At 37.9% G+C, this 18630-nt stretch overlaps 1 protein-coding gene across 1 annotated transcript; it reads left to right on the top strand.

Moving 5' to 3' along the window:
* The first annotated feature begins 2835 nt into the window (after nucleotides 1-2835).
* Nucleotides 2836-17734, top strand: LOC130140420 (obg-like ATPase 1). Its single transcript, XM_056319752.1, has 12 exons — nucleotides 2836-2965; nucleotides 4022-4189; nucleotides 6074-6197; nucleotides 7031-7122; nucleotides 9350-9450; nucleotides 11616-11736; nucleotides 12216-12280; nucleotides 12581-12697; nucleotides 13883-13958; nucleotides 15995-16087; nucleotides 16766-16816; nucleotides 17359-17734. Exons 1-12 carry the CDS (start codon nucleotides 2879-2881, stop codon nucleotides 17455-17457), a joined length of 1194 nt encoding a protein of 397 aa, XP_056175727.1. The 5' UTR covers nucleotides 2836-2878; the 3' UTR covers nucleotides 17458-17734.
* Nucleotides 17735-18630: the final 896 nt, after the last annotated feature.

Below are 18630 nucleotides of genomic sequence, written 5' to 3'. Positions count from 1 at the left end.
AAACTAGTTGATATACCTATGGAACCTAATGTGAAACTTGATGCAGAAAATGGAGAACCGTTACATGATCCAGTGAAATATCGAAGATTCGTGGGTAAGTTGAATTACCTTACTGTTACAAGGCCTGATATATCATTTGCTGTGAGTGTAGTGAGTCAGTTTATGAGTTCCCCTCGTACTACTCACTGGAATGCTGTACTGCGAATTATTAAGTACTTGAAAGGAACACCAGGTAAAGGACTACTTTTCAAGAATTATGTTCATCTAAAAACTACAGGATTCTCTGACGCAGACTGGGCCAGATGTCCTATTGATAGGAGATCTACATCAGGGTATTGCGTATTTCTTGAAGGTAATTTAGTTTCCTGGAAAAGTAAGAAACAACATGTGGTTTCCCGGTCGAGTGCTGAAGCAGAATATAGAGTTATGGCACATGTGACAGGTGAATTGATCTGGTTGAGGATGTTATTGTCAGAAATCGGTGTGTCAACATCAGATCCATCAACATTATATTGTGATAATCAATCAACCATCCATATTGCGAACAATCCTGTCTTCCATGAGCGAACCAAACATATTGAGGTTGATTGTCACTTTATACGAGAGAAGGTCCATAAGGGGGAGATCATTCTTCAACATGCAAGGATAGAGGATCAACTGGCAGATATTTTTACAAAATCCTTACGAGGGAATAGAGTGGATTTTTTATGTAACAAGTTGGGACTACTTGATATCTATGTCCCAACTTGAGGGGGAGTGTTAGAATTATGATAATAAGGGTAGAATTGTAATATTGTGTTTAGAGGGGTTTACGGTTATGTTAAGTATATATATATTGTAATCCCTCATTAAAACATAATAAGAAACATCTTTATCCTCTTAAACAGGAACTACATTGCACATTGGGTTGAAGGTCGTGGATTACATTGAACAAATTAAAAGTTTAGTGACCATATTGCACATTTGGCTAAAGTTCATTAATCATTTGTGTCATTTTCCCTAACACGTTCCTAGTGTTTCATTTTTCGCTCATGCAAGATCTTTCATCGATATATTGCCTCCATAAAGTTGTTTGAGTTTTAGGATCTTCAAATTTCTTGGTAAGAGAATTAAGTTTAACCGGTGTAATGTAGTTTGATTAATTATTTATTGTTCTTTTCATGTATTTGTTGAAATTTACAATGTTGGTATTTTTTATACAACTCTTGTTTGATTCTCGTCATATGGTAAAGACATATGGCAACAATTAAGATTTCTATACGTCAATCAAGTCCTTGCAAACGTGTGCCCCGTGTCACTTTCCATAACCCCGTCCAAGATGACACCATTGACTGCATTGGGCCAATGGTGGCAAGGCCCAATGTTTTTATGTTTTTTTGAAATTTTTACTTTGGATATCAGAAAAATACAGTTTAATCTATTCTTCATTTTTTTTCGGCATTTTTCTTTGAAACTTCAATCTTTTAAATTTATATTCCTATAAGACTTGAACTTTATACTTTAAAACTCAAAAAATTACATGATATTGATTACACGGAGGATCTAAACAGCCATGTGTAAAAATTATTTTCACATGAATTTTTTTCTTTTTGTATTTTGGCTAGCGAGTTCAAAATCAAAGTTTAATGAATAGTTCGCTCTTTCCAAAGAAAAGGAATAACTCCTCTTACTAAGAGCATTGTGATCAAATGAACAATTCTTTTCCTTTATTTTCAAAATTTGATGTAAATTGTCACGCTTATTGTTTCTTGAATTTATCTTCCTAGAATGAATATGCGAACTTTTCTAGACACGTCTAATCTTACTCAATGGAGTACCTAGATAAATCTTTGATAATTTGAATGACATGAGTCTGTGAAACTTGATCGTTCTTTGACCATCGAATTTTGGAGAAATTGAAAAAAAGATAGGCATAATGAAAAATTCAATCAATTATACTCTAATTCTTTGGAGTGTAAAATAACATAAGCGATAGATGTGCTCACGTGCTGTTGGTACAAGCAAATTTATTTTTAATTGTCTTTATTTCGTTGGATTTACAAATAATATTGAATGAATAATTAATGATGAATCTAACAATAGAAAAGAGCGTGCTTGATTATGTTTATTTCGTGAAAAAATCCATTTTAAAAAACGTATTTCGTGAAAATCATTTTTCGAGTAAGGTAGTTTCAATTTGTTTGGCTATATATTAATACAATGTAAATTCTCGAGTACTTGGATCTCATTTGAAAAAGGAAAATGACACAAATTGTCCTTGAACATCGACCCAATGTATAATGTGGCTCTTGAACTTTTAATTTATTCAACATAATTCTTAAACTTTGGCCCAATATGTAATGTGGTTCTTAAACTTTTAGTTTGATCGATATGATCCCTAACTTTTGCTACTTATTTAACTTAGTCCCCGACATTGAATAAATTAAAAATTAATGGATCACATTGCATATTGAGCCAAAGTTCATGAACTATCCATGTCATTTGAAATGATAGATATTGAAGAAGTGAACATTCATTAAGAGATTCGTTATACTCGTGGAAAATAATTTTCTAATTTGTTTAAGTGCAGGTTTTTCCTTTTGCCGTAAGAATGTTTTTCCGTCGACTAACTAATTTTGAAATTCCGGAAAATTAATTCGCGGGAATCTCTTTTAATTATTTTTATCAAATATATATATTTTATGTGGAATTTTAGAGAATGTAAACGATTATATATATATATATACCGCGTCCAGCCGACGCAGCGGCTCAGTGGGGCTCGAGACCGCAACACGGTATCTTCATTCTTGTGATGCGTGGTGCGCCTCTCTCGTAAAACCCTCGATAACTCTCTCTCTCTTGGAGCTTCGTTTCTTTTCGCTTCGCTGCCTGACCGGAAATGCCGCCGAAAGCCGCGAAATCGAAGGAAGCGCCGGTGGAGAGGCCGATCCTCGGCCGGTTCTCGTCTCACCTCAAGATCGGCATCGTACGCCTCCCTCCTCTTTCCCTCTTCTTTGCGTTCTTCGATGTCGTGTTGAACGGAGATTCGCCATTGATTTGTAGCTGAGAGGTCGCCCGTTGCATGTGATTTCTCCGTGATCCGGTTTGACGGAGGATCTCTCGTCCTTGCTTTTGTTCTTCTGTTGTTCTGTCGGCTTATGATTGCGTAATCTTCGTTCGTTTCCTGTAATGTACCTGCGATTCGTGGATTTAAGGATATGAGAAGTTGTCATTTTTGGCGAGCTGCTGTGTTCCCTCTGTGTTGATGAGCATGTCAGTTTCTCGCGTTTACCGTGTTTTTTGTTTGTTTGTTTGTTTCATTACTTTTTCGTGCCGATTTTTTCACCGCAGCCGTAAGTTATCGATGGTTCTCCGTTCTTGTTTTGTTTTAAGAATGTTGGAAAGGTGTGGGGAGGACTGCTCCACATTATATCTTCGCGAAAAGCTCCTCCCCTCGCCCACCTCCCCTTTCCTTTTTACCCAAGCCTTTCTTTAGTATGCTTCTTTTCTTTCTTTAGTATGCTTCTTTTCTAGTCCAATGGTAGCCCCGGATAATTTCTAAATGATTAATGCTTCTGAAATAGAAGATGTGACATAAGTCTTCTACCTGATTGGATTACCTTATAGAACTGTTGGATGGATTATTTTACGAGACTATACAGCATGGAGTGAAAAAAGAATTAAAGATGAACACTTGAATGCAGCATTCGAATTTCGGTCATTCTTCAGATGCATCGACTTCACCAAGTGATCTGTGTATCCACATGCTGATATTATCTTTTATGGACTTGTTCCCCCTTTAACTGTATAAGCAATTTGAGCTCGGAATCTCTGGAAGTGTAGAAGACTGTCTATATTTATGTATACTTATATGCGATGTACAAATGTTTAGATGTTGAGGACCTGAGGTTATATTTTGCAGTCTAGATACTAGTACGATAGTTTGACTCTTGTTGCTCTTGTTCTTGCACCCTACCGTCTTATGAATTTTAGGGGGTTTTATTACTTGTCATGCTGAATTACTTTGCTGTTTTATAATCAGGTTGGATTACCAAATGTTGGCAAATCAACGCTCTTTAATACCCTCACAAAATTAGCTATACCGGCAGAGAATTTCCCCTTTTGCACCATTGAGCCAAATGAGGCCCGAGTGAATATCCCAGATGAGCGGTTTGAATGGCTTTGCAATTTGTTCAAACCAAAAAGTGAGGCAAGTCACTTTACTTTGTGCGCTTCTTGGTCAGACTTTTTATAATGTGATGATGATTCTTACAAATTATTATTGTTATACTCTTGATGGATGGTCCATGGGTTTTCTTTCTTTGGTCATCTGATTTAGTGTTGTTTTCATGCATCTGTTTTCAACGTAGTGAAGCTGCCATTCAGTAGTTCTAGTAATATTAGTGAAAGGTTCCCTGTACTCTTATTGGGTCAAAGCAGTGCAGTCGGAAGCCTGGATGTGCGCAAGAGTATTTAAAGAGTAGTGAACTAACATACGAAAGATGTGGCATTCTATTGGTAGGAGAATGGCATACCATGACCATCTTTGACAAACGATTCTGTGTATAGAGCACTTTAGATCTGTACATCTGGCAACTTATAACTGTGGGAACATTCTTGAATCCACCAGCCAATTAATTCATCGCTTCAACTTGGAGACTACAAACGGTTTGACCCTGCCAAACAATTACAGCTTTTGCACGTCTTATTACTGATAATACCATCATCAAGCATCAACATATGGCAATTGTATCAACCGGATCCCTTTTCCAATGGAGATGTATTCCACTTTGTTTCCAAGCAGTTTGATGCTTAAGTTTAACTGGAAATGTTAGAAGAGAAGTTACAATGCCCTAAGAAGGGGACCATGAGCAGACTCAGTCTGATTAAGAGGATGCTATCAAATCTTTTAGTACATATTTGACAAACGTAGTTCTTTCTGATTTAATGACACGGAGAATGTCAGATGAACTTTTTGTGCTAAAAACCGTTGGAGAATCTTGTTCAATTTGACATACGTACTTGATGGAGGATGGGAGGTTAAGTCTCTCACCCAAATAAAGCATCATGGCTAGATAAGAATGTAGTTGCCGGGTTTGACTCAGTAAATCTTCGGGAAATATAAAGAAGAATGGCTAGATAAGATGGCCCAAGTGAGTTGCTACTGATGTTTTTCCAGTAAAGAAGTGAGAACATTTTTTGCTTGCCTGGAACATATAGGGAGTCTCGAATTTTTTTTTTTCAAGAATTTGTGGAAGGACGAAACCTTTTGGCATTCAACTGGAACTGGTGTTGTGGTAAGATTTGTTGCTTTGGCACTTGGGTGAGGATGTATACTTGCTCTGTCCTATCTGAACAAAAGAGAGAAGATAAACAAAACCTTTTTCTCATGTACTTGGCTCTTAAGGCATATCTGGGCAATGAGATGCGGCTCTGGGTGAAAAGTTGGCTGTTTCACTATCAGTTCAATGAGGATTCTGGTTATTGCCAGGGATCAGATCAGCATCTCCAGGATGAGAAGTACATCAGTGACCTTTCATTATTAAACAGTTTCTCTCAAGCTATTTATAAACGACTAAGATCGCCTTGTGAGGCAGCACCAGCATGCTACATATGTGCCATGCAAAGATCAATGACCGTTTTCAATAAAATTATTATTTGCTGCATCATAATCGTTGCAGATGCATCAGGTAGCTCATCCATTTATGCATTTACATGAGAGATGTGTTTCACAGAGAGTTAGTGAATTTACTTAGAGTATCGCAAGGCCTTTGGCACTTGGCATGGGGTTAGGGGAGTGGTTACAAGTGATGCCAAACTTGTATTCAAATCTGAAGATTTTTGTGACTATAGTTTCTGTGGAAGGATTATTGATGACTGGTATGTCCCCTTTGTGGGATTATTGACTGTTAAAAATCACTATTTGAGATTCTCAACTCTGATTCTTAATTTGTGCTTGTTTGCGATCAAGAAATCGTGTTTCCAGCAATCCTCTTCTCTACCCTTTTGGCTCGGGATCAATATCTTTTTCGATAACTATGACAGATTAAATTGTAGATTTTTGAAAATGATTTTTAACTGTAATTTTATGCAGGTCCCAGCTTTCCTAGAAATCCATGATATAGCTGGGCTAGTCAGAGGTGCTCATCAAGGTCAAGGCTTGGGCAATAGTTTTCTTTCCCACATCCGTGCAGTCGATGGGATTTTTCATGTTCTTCGTAAGACTCTTGAACTTTTGTTGCCATCATCTTTGTTCTTTAGAACATGACTACGTGTTGTTGGATTATGATTCTTACATCACTTGTACTACTTTGCAGTTAGTTTTGTTCTCGATGATCAGGATACTTCAGTAGAAATAATTGAATGCAAAATTAATGTGGAAAAGCACAAAATGATCTGACTTTATCCTCTCTTGGCCACGGCCATCTCCTTATTATTGTCCAATTTCGTTTAGATCTGTTCATCTAGAGTTATGTTTGACATTTGTGTGATATATCAGAAGTCGAGGGTGTTTTTGCTCCGTTTTCCTAGATGATATGGTGAAACAATTTAAAGCTTGGTTGGATGGCTATGGTTTTTCAGTTCTAGTTGTAGCTTTTAGCTTTTGGCTTAATCTTAGACTCATTATATTTCGTATTTAGAAGTTCTCGATCTTGAAAATGTTCTGTTTGAAGTTATTACCAGAAATAGTATAAACATTGACAAAAGCATCTTATGCTCTCACCTTTCTCTCTCAAAGTATACTTTTGGTCTTTCACTTTTGTCAATGCTAAAAAGCGATAACTGAAAAGAACAAGCACAAAAGTTTGTTCGAGCAACCTTTTACTTTTGGCTTGACATGTTAACTTTTTATTGTATTTGATGCCATAAAGTCATCCATCGAAGAAATGAGAGTGACTATCCCTTTCAGATTTCTCTGTCGATTTGTCATCATCATGTTCAGCACCGCAATGACTGTAACTTTAGTTGGGGAAGAGCTCTATGCATATTTGTTTATTTCTAGGGTTTTTCTCTTTTCTGAGATGTCTGCAAAACTTTACTGTTGTTTTAGGTGCCTTTGAAGATCCTGATATTATACATGTTGATGACTCGGTTGATCCTGTGAGGGATCTAGAGGTTATTAGTGCCGAATTACGATTAAAGGTGAGTTCATTTAAGTTTGACCCATACTGTCTACTGTACTTTCCCGTAAATTATGCTGTTCTTGAGGATTGGATTTTTGCTATGGGCATGATGTCTTTTGGCCTTCCTGGTTCCTGCAACCATAATGATGCTTGTGTAGTAAGTTGGGAGGAGAGGATCCTGCTTCAAAATAATTTCATTAGAGTGGCCATGAGGGGGTGCTGACCCCTATAGGAAAGTCATTTACGAGGCATGATATTCGATATCTAACATAGTATGATTGAAGAAAAAAGTTAACGGAAAGGAGACCGAGGTCCTTAACTAGTACAATCACTGTATACCCTATAAATTATCTTGCTCTCCTCTCCCTCCGCATTTTGTAACTTCTAAGAGGGATGACCTCTCTTTGCGGCTTCTCGAATTAGCTGACTACGAGAATTGCCACTGCATGTTCTCAAGAAATTGGAGTCTCAGGAATTCAATCAGTGGTCTCTGGATCTACATCCATGCATAGCGGCGCTTATAAAGGGATCTTGATGTGGACTTGTAAGAAGGATCTCCATATGTCACAGCACGTTAACTGTTTCTCTATGTTGGACGACTATGGTCAATATATGGAGGATCAGGACAATGCCATGTTTAGCCTATTTCCAATAAATGCATAGGAGATCTACCGCTCATTCTTTTTCCCATTTATTAGGTCAAATATTTCCGTACAGGGTAAGTGCACTTTGGGAATGGCCCTTAGCATATTAAGATTCTATAAAAGCCTGTGAATTTGTGGCCTTGCACGTTAAAAAGAACAGGCATTGGATGTTACAGGTTCCGATGGCTTGACAGAAAGTTTGGACCTGAGTGAACCTAATCAAGATAAGCATTCTTCGGGTCATTTGGTTTGAAATCATTTTAATTAGCGTATCGTCCGCCGGGCATGGGAAATGAAAGCAATTTGCAAGATAATTAGATGAGTAGTTACATTTAAAGAGGGTAGTGTTCCAAGTATGCTTGTGTTTACAAGGTTATTTCAAGAGCATGTGTTTGCAAAAAATCACCAAGTCATTGGGGCCTGCTTGGGTTTCATGATTCAACCTTGACAAATATCTAACTAGCTAAACATCTTTTCTCAAGCCATCTCTTTTACTCAGCTATAAGTTAAAGGAATGTACTTCTGCATCTGTTGATGGATATCCATCATAATCCATTGATTTTTCCAGTTGGTCAAGGCTCTTTAAAGAGTTGCTTCATTAAGAGATACAGGTTCACTTCCCTAGGTCCTTCCTGTCAGGCGCATATGTGCTTCACTGCACTTGCATCGCAGTCAGCTTTGTCAATTCCACATAAGGTGGGCACTAAAATATGGCCTTGTATGTTGTAGAATAGGGAATACCAGCAGCTATATGCAATTTGCTTAGTTGTAGAGGATGTGATTTATCCTATTCCAAATGCTAAAGGAAATTTATTGAATCCTAATAGTACAGAAATCCGAATTGATAGGACTAATTATTCAAGTAGAACATCGATAATTGACAAAGGTCAGGTTGTTTGATTTTGTTGGCTGCATCAGAGAGACGGAGGGAGGGAGGGAGGGAGATCATGTATAAATCCAACTCCTGAATTTTAGAAGCGTGATAAATTGGTGATTTATTCTGTGTTGTTAGACTTAAATAATTAAAGAAGCTGGGGATTCATTTGCAGTGCAATAAGAAAAGAAGGATTACATCAATCCCTCTCTCTATAGGAGTGAAAGAAGAGACCTTTTGATTGAGTACGAATCTTCCGTTTCTTCATTGAAATTGGCTTTAAGTTATACATTTTTGCTATAGTGGAAACTTGCATGTGGCTTTAAGCAGCAGCAGAGGCTGCCTTCTTTATCCTTTCAATACAAAAATAAATAGCCAGGTGCGGCATTCTGGTATGGAGAGTCCCATGTGTTTTTCCTACTTTTCAATAGATTTTCAGTAGCATGATCATACAAGATGATTTATTTATGTGGCGTAATCCATATGGACATTTTTTTGGTCAATAAGCCTTCTCTGGCTTTCAATAGTAAAACATAATGAGATAAACTGAAGAAGTTCCTCTGATGCTAAATTGGTAATACCTGTCTTGTATTGGGAACCACAGTTATTAGAGGATAAAGATTTCATCAGATTTTATTTGCTTCATTATGCTTCTTGCCACCATGGCTCTGTTGTGGTGGTTCAATATTTATTATTTTTCCTGAACCAATCAAGATGGTGTTATGAAGGATGTTGAATTCATGGAGAGAAAGATAGAGGATTTGGAGAAGAGCATGAAGAGGAGCAATGACAAGCAATTAAAGATTGAGCATGAATGCTGTATGAAGGTATGGCTTTACTTTTTCTTTTTCCCAATTATCTGAACAGGCAAATTTTCTTCTGTAGTTCCTATTTTGTATTGATGTGATATTTCAGTGCTCTGTGTTAGTCCTTTGTGAATCTGAAATGTTGGCAACGATAGATGTATGTCATATTAACTGCTTTGTCAGTTGATTTGAAATGGTTTGAGTTGCTCATATTTGTATCTTTCCTCAATTTCTGTTCTTATTTCCTGCATCTCATTAATATTTGTTGTTATTGTTGAGAATTATGACAGAGGATGTAAAAATGCAACCCTCTCAAGTAGCAAAAAGCTTTTTCAGTTACTTAGCTTCTTCTTCTTCTTCTTTATGTGTTTTTCACTGTTACTAGTAAAATGATGATAACTCTAATCGGCTTCCTTATGTATTTGAATTTTCTGTACTTTGGGCAGAGAATGTGCTCTACAGAGGCAATCACGTAGAAAAGGCATAGGTTTTCATAACATTGTTGTGCAATTTTTGGAAGTGCCTCTAGGAAAAGATGTTAGACTAAAAATAACATATTTTTGAATTTTCAGTACTTTGTACATAGAATGTGCTTTACAGAAGCAATCATGTGGAAAAGGCATACAGCAAATTTTTCATAAAATTGTTGTGCGATTTTTGGAAGTGCCTTCCAGAAAGAATGCTAGACTAAGAATAGGATATATGGCTAGAAGTGCTAATTGGTTTGAAGTTAAACAGTTGGCTCATTGGATTTGTGAAGAACAGATAACAACTTTAAGAGAGGATTCCAATATTTGGCGTTTGGAGGAGCTTGGTTTTAAATCAAGCTTGATGACACAAGATATTTGACGTGGTTTTCTCTATCTACTGGGAAATGGCTTTATTGGAGCTTAAAGGACCAGGAGCTGCTTTTAGTTCTTGTTTGGCATGATATTTGTTTGCTCTTTGTATTAGAAATAAAGTTGTAAAAAATTTTCGGCTCTAATATTCTGCTTGAAACTGGAATTCTCTGTTGGTGATAATCTAGCTTCCTCGAATCTTCTCAGTTGCAGTTGATGTGGGAAATATTCCCTACAACTATCAGATGTTGATTTGTATTGTCAGCTTGTCCTTGATCTGCATACCAAATTGTGTTTTGGCATTTTTTATACTTTATGCATTTTTGTGAGGAATAATCTCTTGTAGGTTCTCCAGGATATGATTTGATGCCCTGGTTTGGCCCCTTTGCTTTAAAATCTTATCTTGGTAAAAAAGTAGAGCATAGCTATTACATTTTGCACGATATCTTACAGTAGTAAGGTCGAGAGGTTCTTCCTTATTAGATGGTAGGGGTGGGTTTTTTCCTTTTTTGGGTTTTGGCGGGTTCAGGTGAAATAGTAGAGATGGGGAGGGGGATTGTATTGTTGGTGGATGTGAATTTTAGTTAGGCTATGCATCCTCTTTGCAAGTGACTGGTTTACCGAGACATTATTTTAGTAAAAGGATGCTGGAGTATTAAAACTTTTCCATTTTTTGGATATGTTACTTGACATTCTTGGGGATTATATTAGCTAAATTTATAGAAAACCTTTCAGTTTTCGTGACTTTAAAATTCCTGACTTTCAAGTAGTCCACCTAAATAGCTTCATCAATCTTTCTGATTTAACTCAACTTTGGCTACGCATCTTATTCACAAGAACTGGTTTACCTACTTTTGTTTCACCAGAGGATGCTGAAGTATTAACAGTTTTCCTTTTCTCTTGAACATTGATGTTAGATTATATTGGCTAAAATTATGGGAATCCTCCAATTACTATTAGCTCATTTTTTGACAATTGCATTCTGATTTTCAATGAGTCTGTCTATGATGGCTTCATCAATCTTCACGCCAGTCATTAGTAAGCCTAATAGGGTAAAGTTTAACACGAGATGTATAAAGCATGTGAAATTTGTTGAGCATAAATCTCATTGTACAAGAATGGGTGAAAATATGGAGCCTGATGGCCGAAATTAGAAGGTTGCATGGCTGCAGGATTAGTTAAGGGCAATTGTATTTTCCCACATGTTTCTGCCCTTAGCTTTAACTTGTGACTAAATGCTGATTTCATTATTTGCGATGGACAGCTTGTGAGTGTCAGTTTAGAACCACTTTATGTTCAATTGAGATGTTGCAAATATCTAAAGTAAACCAATGCTCTTCTTGACGGATCAAGGCATGGCTGGAGGATGAAAAAGATGAAAAAGATGTTCGTCTTGGAGAGTGGAAAGCTGCTGATATTGAGATATTGAATACCTTTCAACTGCTTACAGCAAAGCCAGTTGTCTACTTGGTGAGTTTTAATTCTACAGATATCGTGGCCTTAGCAGCGGGGAGACACGATGACTCATTATGTTTCACAACCAATGAAGAGACTAATGCACGCATGGCATATATTCCATAGTTCTTTTGGTGGTTGCTTTTTTAATCACTGCATTGGTGGTGTGCAAAGCCCACATGCAGTTCTACAATTAAAAGAGATCAAACTGTCTTCATGAGGTAAGAGTAAAGTTGTAGGCCATGTCACCCTCTGGTCAAGTGAAACTTGAATTCTCTTACTCTATTACTCGCAAAGCTCCTACTAAGATCCAAAGACAATTCTTCTTAATTAATTTCTTCATTTAACTTTTTAGCAAGATATCTTGGGTATATAGACAGCTGAAATTTTCGTGGATAATTGTTTTATATGAGGTGGACCCTCAAGCAGATGCTGCTCTCCAGCTGTGGTTTTCCTCATGTTTGACTCTTGATCATGTCTCTGTGTGCTGCCAGGTTAATATGAATGAAAAAGATTATCAGAGAAAGAAGAACAAGTTTTTGCCCAAGATTCATGCTTGGTATGTTCACCATCTTTTGAGTTCAAATTTGGGTCTCTAAGCCCAAAAGATTTGTGAGTTTCTTTTTTATTTGCAATACTTTATCCCTTCACCTTCTCCCCCTCCTCTCTCTCTCTCTCTCTCTCTCTCTCTCTCTCTCTCTCTCTCTCTCTCTCAATTTGCTGTTGTTATCTGTGATTGGTGCATTTTTTTTCTTTTGTATTGGTCAATATATGTGATAGCTCCTACTTTCTGCTGCCTGTGGATTGTAGACGGGCATTCTAGTCTGGTCCTATTGTAGCAAGCTTCATTGCTTTGCAGGGTGCAGGAGCATGGAGGTGAAACAATTATTCCTTTCAGCTGTGCCTTGGAGAGAAACCTTGCTGATATGCCAGCAGATGAAGCTGCAAAATACTGTGAGGAAAACAAGGTGCAATGGTGAGTTTCTTTGCTCCTGATTAGGACATATGCCTTCTGAAATGATGAAGTTGAACAAAGTTTTTCTTGGCTATGGTGATGGAATCGCTGGTGGTACAAGCAATATTGTGTACCTAATATGTGCTTACCGTTACTCTATGTTCAAGTATCAGATGTTACTGCTCTCTTAAACTAATCTGAACTGCATTCTTACCTGTAATTTGAAGGAGCAAAATACAGAAAGTGGCAGAGTCTAAGTACTTTTTAACCATTCTGTTGATGCATAATTCCACTGCGAAATTTCGAGCCCTGAATTAATGATCAAAGTGTCTCCTGATAGTTTATCTGCGAGAACTAGGAGAGTTCTGAGAAGATTAAATTGCAACAATGGTTTCAAATATGCTGCCTGGTCCCTTCTGCATTCTTTTCTTGATGATTTCCCTTTCTTCTTTTTTACTCATTTGGAATTTGACATTGATGTATATTGACCTGAGTAGTGTTATTGACTGTTCTGTAGAACTTATGTTATGGGTTGTTGGCTAGCTAATTGATGTCTACGTTGGTGCTCGATCCCCTTTCCTTGGAATAGTCTCTCTCTCATGATATGCTTTCCTTTCTCTGTCTTCCTTTCGATCCATCTTATTAAATGCTAATCTCAATCCCTTTTCCTTGCCACAGTTATGAATTCCTCTTTTGGGAAAATTATAAGAGAAAAATTAGATCAATCCTAAACAGCTTCACCAATTGGTGGTTATTCTTCCACTCCAGTACAAAATGTTATTTGACAGTGTCTGGTTGCCATTCCCCTCATTTGCATAATCTAGAGTACAAATGCTTGTCCCACATCCTTCCGAGTCCCAAGCAAAGGAAGAAACTTTTGTTCTTCGTTCATTGCGATCATTCATGACCTATGATCTCTGGATTGTGGCGTTTTGTAGCTTAACAGGGACTGATTTTTGTTGGCAATATGAGAGAATTTTTATAGCACATGATTCACAAAACGCCAGTGGCTTCAACCCCTCTTTCTTTGTTGATTCTTAATTTTTCTTTCAATGAAGTAGTGTCTTGTGTCACGTTCACTAGCTGTTGATACTATGTTACTAGATTTTTCGTGTGTTTTTTGACTTTGACCTTTTCTTTGGCAAGCCCATCATGAATAAATTTAGAAATTTGGATCTGAAGTCTTGTTTTTTTTTTTTTTTGCAGTGCTCTTACGAAGATAATAAAGACAGGATTTTCAGCGATCAATTTGATATACTTTTTCACAGCTGGCCCTGATGAGGTAAGTGAATAAACAGACCAACATTAAACACAAACAAAAGTATTTGAAGACTTCAATTCAAGTCAATTAGAGAATTGACAAAGCTGTCATCTGTAAAAGTTGCATGTTGTTGAATTAGATTAGCTTCTGGAGTTACACGTGGTTGACGATCACTAGATACATACTTTTACAATTATGTCCATATCTGTTGCTGGGTGGCCTCCTTGATAAGAAACAACTTGGTGATGAGTTCAGTTCATGCTGGGGTTCTTTATGATGTTTTGGTCTACAAATTTAGGTTTTGGTGGCTTCTGGCATATGAGTGTGTATAGCTAGGAGGGATATTTCTTGGAAGAAGCAGGGCATCAATAAGATCTTGGTTGACTATGATCTCTTTTAGTTTCACGAAACGGAGTGCCTGCTTTTATCTTATGTGGTACCTTGAGTTGTACGGAGATCTTATCTAGCTTGAGCAGCTATGGAACAGAAGGGAAAAATGTGCAGAGGAGGAGGCTCAAGGAACTTGAGGAAGTTTAGGAAGAAATGGGAGATTTTCTTATATACTAGCTTAGATAATTTCCGAAGAGAGAGTCCAGATGGATCTTCTTTTGGCAATGGTGGTTGAGTGGCTAAAGTTGGGCATGAAAATCTGGGACATAGTGGGATATAACAGCATGCACCTACTTGAGAGTATCCAGGGTGATGATATTCTGACAGGTGGTGCATTAACCAAAGTTTGGCGTTGAAAAGTGGGTATATTCGAGGATATATACGAGGACTATTTAGAAGGATTAAATATTAAGGAGGTTTGTTTGTGGTTTTAAGATTGATAAGTTTGTAATCCAGGGGCATCCGTATGGTCTTGAATTGTGCGTGACAATGGAAGCTTTTCCCTCTATTCGGTGATACAGTTGCATCTATTAGCAAGAGCTATTTCTGGAAAATGGATGGTCTATGTAAATTCTCCTTAGCTGCTTGTTGATCTTTGTTTTTTTTTTCCCTTTTAGCCTTTGTTTTGCAAGGGTAGAGTGGGTAGGGAGAGAAAAGATGCAGAAAGAATAGGCTGAAGTATTGGGACTCTCTTTTGTTTGGGAAACATTGAAAAAGCTGGGTTTTTGGTTAGGGTACTCTTGGGAACAGATAAGGTGGATACTGCAACCCAAGAAGTAATAAGGACTTGGCCGTGGATTTGAAAACATGGAGATCACTGTTTGAATAAAGTTATTAAAGATTGCTTTTTCTGGTTCGATAATACTGCTTATCCTAGTGAATTTTACGAGCCCATTGGGTGATAGTGGAAAAGTTAACAGATAAATCCCCAGAAAAGGCTGGCCCAACTTAAATGTGAAGTGGTTAGGGATTTCGTTTCTCTGGGGCCCATCAAATTTGGTTCTCCCCAAATTTGAGAGAAAAGGAGGCGAATTGAAGCCAGATGACATATTTGCCCTTGCCTTTGACCCACAATTTAATTCAATAACTTTTGTGGTAGTTTTTTTTAAGGATAATTGTCATTTCCTTCTTTTTTTTGTTTTTTCCTAAATAAAGTACTTTCATATCCAACACTTTCTTCACTTTTACTTTCTACCCCTTCCAAAACAACATCAAAGAAATTCTTTCTTCTCCTTCTGTTTCTTCACCTTAATTTTCTTTACCCACCAAAAGAATCCTTCCAAACACAGCGTTAAGGTGCTCTCTACTTGTTTCTGGTGGTGTTGATACCACTCCAGGTGTTGTCGTCTTGCGTGATTGGACATACAAGATAAAAGTGGTCGGATGGCTAAGGTTGCTTTCTTTGTTGGGATAGCAGTTTTAGGAAAGATAATGGGGATAGTTTTCATGGACTGGTGCTGTACGAATCTGAAGGCACAGGAATCGGTCCACCTTTCATCTTTAAGACTTACCATTTTCTTAAGCAGGCCAAACATGTGGATGCCAAAAGGCTTTGAGTTTTTCTGCCTTCTTGCAGTTCTAGTTTTCCTGCCATCTACCTTAGTTATGCAGTTCCTATTTTTGCATTCGCTATATGTGGCATGAAACTATGATGTTCGCTTTTGAAGGTCAAGTGCTGGCAGATCAGAAGACAGACAAAGGCTCCTCAAGCTGCTGGGACTATTCATACTGATTTTGAAAGAGGGTTCATCTGTGCTGAGGTAGTTCTTTCTCCTTACTTGCAAGAATATCCAGTCCTTTTCTTTTCCATGTCTTCATTTAACCTACCAACCAATCCTCAGATGATTACTGCGATTTACTTTACGAACAAGAAGAATACATACTAGTATCCCAGCGAAAGTACGAAAATCCTTCATGCAAGAAATATGTACTGTGGACTCTGTATGAATAATGGACAGGCTGACGAAAAAGTTTGAAGTAACTAAAAAGGAGAGTACACTGGTTTTGTTTACCTTTGAAATTTATTCGAGTCTGGAGGAGCATAAAGTTTAGCTGTCAAAATTTTTTATTTTTGTTCTCAACGGTGTATTCTTAAGCTGGAGCCTTCTGCTTTTTGCCTTTTACTTTTGTGGCTGCTGGTTAGATAGGACCCATCATGTTAGTTCTCTATGCAGCAAGGTAATCTTTTTAACTTTAAATTCACAAGGGAAACGGTATAGGATGTAAAGGGGGACTTTACTTAAATACTTTTGATTGCGAGCCCAAATCTCAACCCAGTTTAATAGGATAGAAACAGGGAAAAAAGACAGAAATGGATGGCTTAGAGTTAGAAAGAATGAAATGTATTGCAACCTTTGTCTATAGTGATAAAAGTATGTCAAGTCTTCTAAAACAGATGAGAAGGGCACTTATGTTCTCTGAATTTCATAATCTTGCAGGTCATGAAGTTTGATGATCTGAAAGAACTTGGGACTGAATCAGCTGTCAAGGTAACCTGGTTTGTTATGTCTTATGGTTGCATCTTTAGTCATCTCCTGTCACCTTCTGAAAATTTTCCATAGCATGGATGATAGTCCTGTTAGGAGTCGCGAGACTTAAAAGCTATGACATTTGTGAAGCACACGCTAACAAACACGAAAGCAGGGTTACATGATAGTCAAGGGCATAGAAAAAAAATTTCTGGATAAATAGCCGTTGAAATCGGAGGAGCCCATATTTTTTTTGTTGTTCCTTAAATTGGTCACCTTCAATAAGTCAGGCGCCATCTGTCTGAATCAAGATCTTGATAGTGTTAAGCATACAAGAGCACGCAAACAAGCGCCCAAACCCATGCACGATTTTCCTTTTTCTTCTCCCTTCTTGGAATATGGCCTACATGAGCTTTACCTGACCGGGATGGGACTTTTATGTTCTTATTAAGCCTAATCAAGTTAGAGTTGGGTAATGCAATATAAATTATTTACGAATCTGGCCCAACGTATCAAGCTGCAGTTGGATGTTGATATGTAAGTTTTCCTCTGATAAATTGCAGGCTGCAGGGAAGTACAAACAGGAGGGAAAAACCTACGTTGTCCAAGATGGAGACATCATATTCTTCAAATTCAATGTTTCTGGTGGTGGCAAGAAGTGAAACATGCTGCATTTGCTTCTTCACTCATTTTCAGTCCTGATGATTGCTTTGAGGTTGGTTAGGCGGTCTCCTCGCTTCGCTGAAATAATATCGATTTGTACTATTAACGGGCGATGTGCCTGCTTTTCGCGCAACACTCCCAGTGCTTAGTGATCAAGTTAAGATCCACTTTTGAGGGCTGCTGTGCACAATGATATTGGGGGATTTTTGTTGGCTCCCTGGAGAGTTCGATTAGTGCAAGTGACCTTTTCTTCTCACTACCGTTATTCTTTCTTAATGTCGCGTTCTGAGCATATTGATGTCTGAATTGCGCCTGCGTATCTGTCCAGAAAATTATCTCAGGAATCAAAATTGCCGAAAATGACGGAATTCAGTCCCTAATTGAAAATGTTGGGGTTACGTCATTCCATGACATTTTTTCCACTGAAGTTTCTTATGGACTTAAACAATTAGGGACATTATAGTATTAGAATCTCGGGCTCGACGGTTAAAGTTTTGATCTGCGGGTACTCCGTGGACCCTGATCCATATCGGTCCACACTCGGACTCAATTTTCTTCTCGGTGATTTTGAACCGGGTTGTCCTAATCAAATAAAGGCTCAAACGAGCTTAGAAAATCGCAAGTTAAGAGTCTATTTTTCAGCAGTATGTGGCTTACGTGCTAGTTTCAGGTATAGCTTTCGAATTCGCATTTTTCCGAGGAGCTATCAGGCTGGTTCTCCGTACCAGTGGGCCTTGAAGATGCGTGGGCTTCAAAAGTGGACTTCCTGATATTGTTTAACCTGAAATTTTTATACAAGACACGTCGATTTGTCAACCGACTTTCCTCAAAATTTCAACTTAATCGGTAGAACAACATGTACTTACCGTTCTGCGCAACTGCATCGATATGTTCGATTCCATCATTGTGTTCCAAGTGCGATGCCGGAGTATGCGAGCTTACCTTGCGCTCTCGGGCTTTGCAAACTTGCTATCCAGGTCCCCCGGTTCACTTTCCTCGGCCATGGTGTTCGGATCCAAACCTTAAACATTACAAATGTGGCCTCTTTGCTTTGGAATCGAGAAGAACCAAAATAGGAAAAGCAGAGAGGTAGAGACCGAGGAGAGGACTTACAAGAATAAGAAGGGCTTAAAAAAAAAAAGAGGACTTGTTGACCGGTAGAGATCTTGTAT

This window comes from Syzygium oleosum, unplaced genomic scaffold (genome assembly GCF_021117445.2).
Source record: "Syzygium oleosum isolate NSW1041296 unplaced genomic scaffold, Sole_v2.1 Sole_v2.18, whole genome shotgun sequence".
Classification (NCBI taxonomy): domain Eukaryota; kingdom Viridiplantae; phylum Streptophyta; class Magnoliopsida; order Myrtales; family Myrtaceae; genus Syzygium; species Syzygium oleosum.
This window is presented reverse-complemented; position numbering and strand designations above follow the sequence as displayed.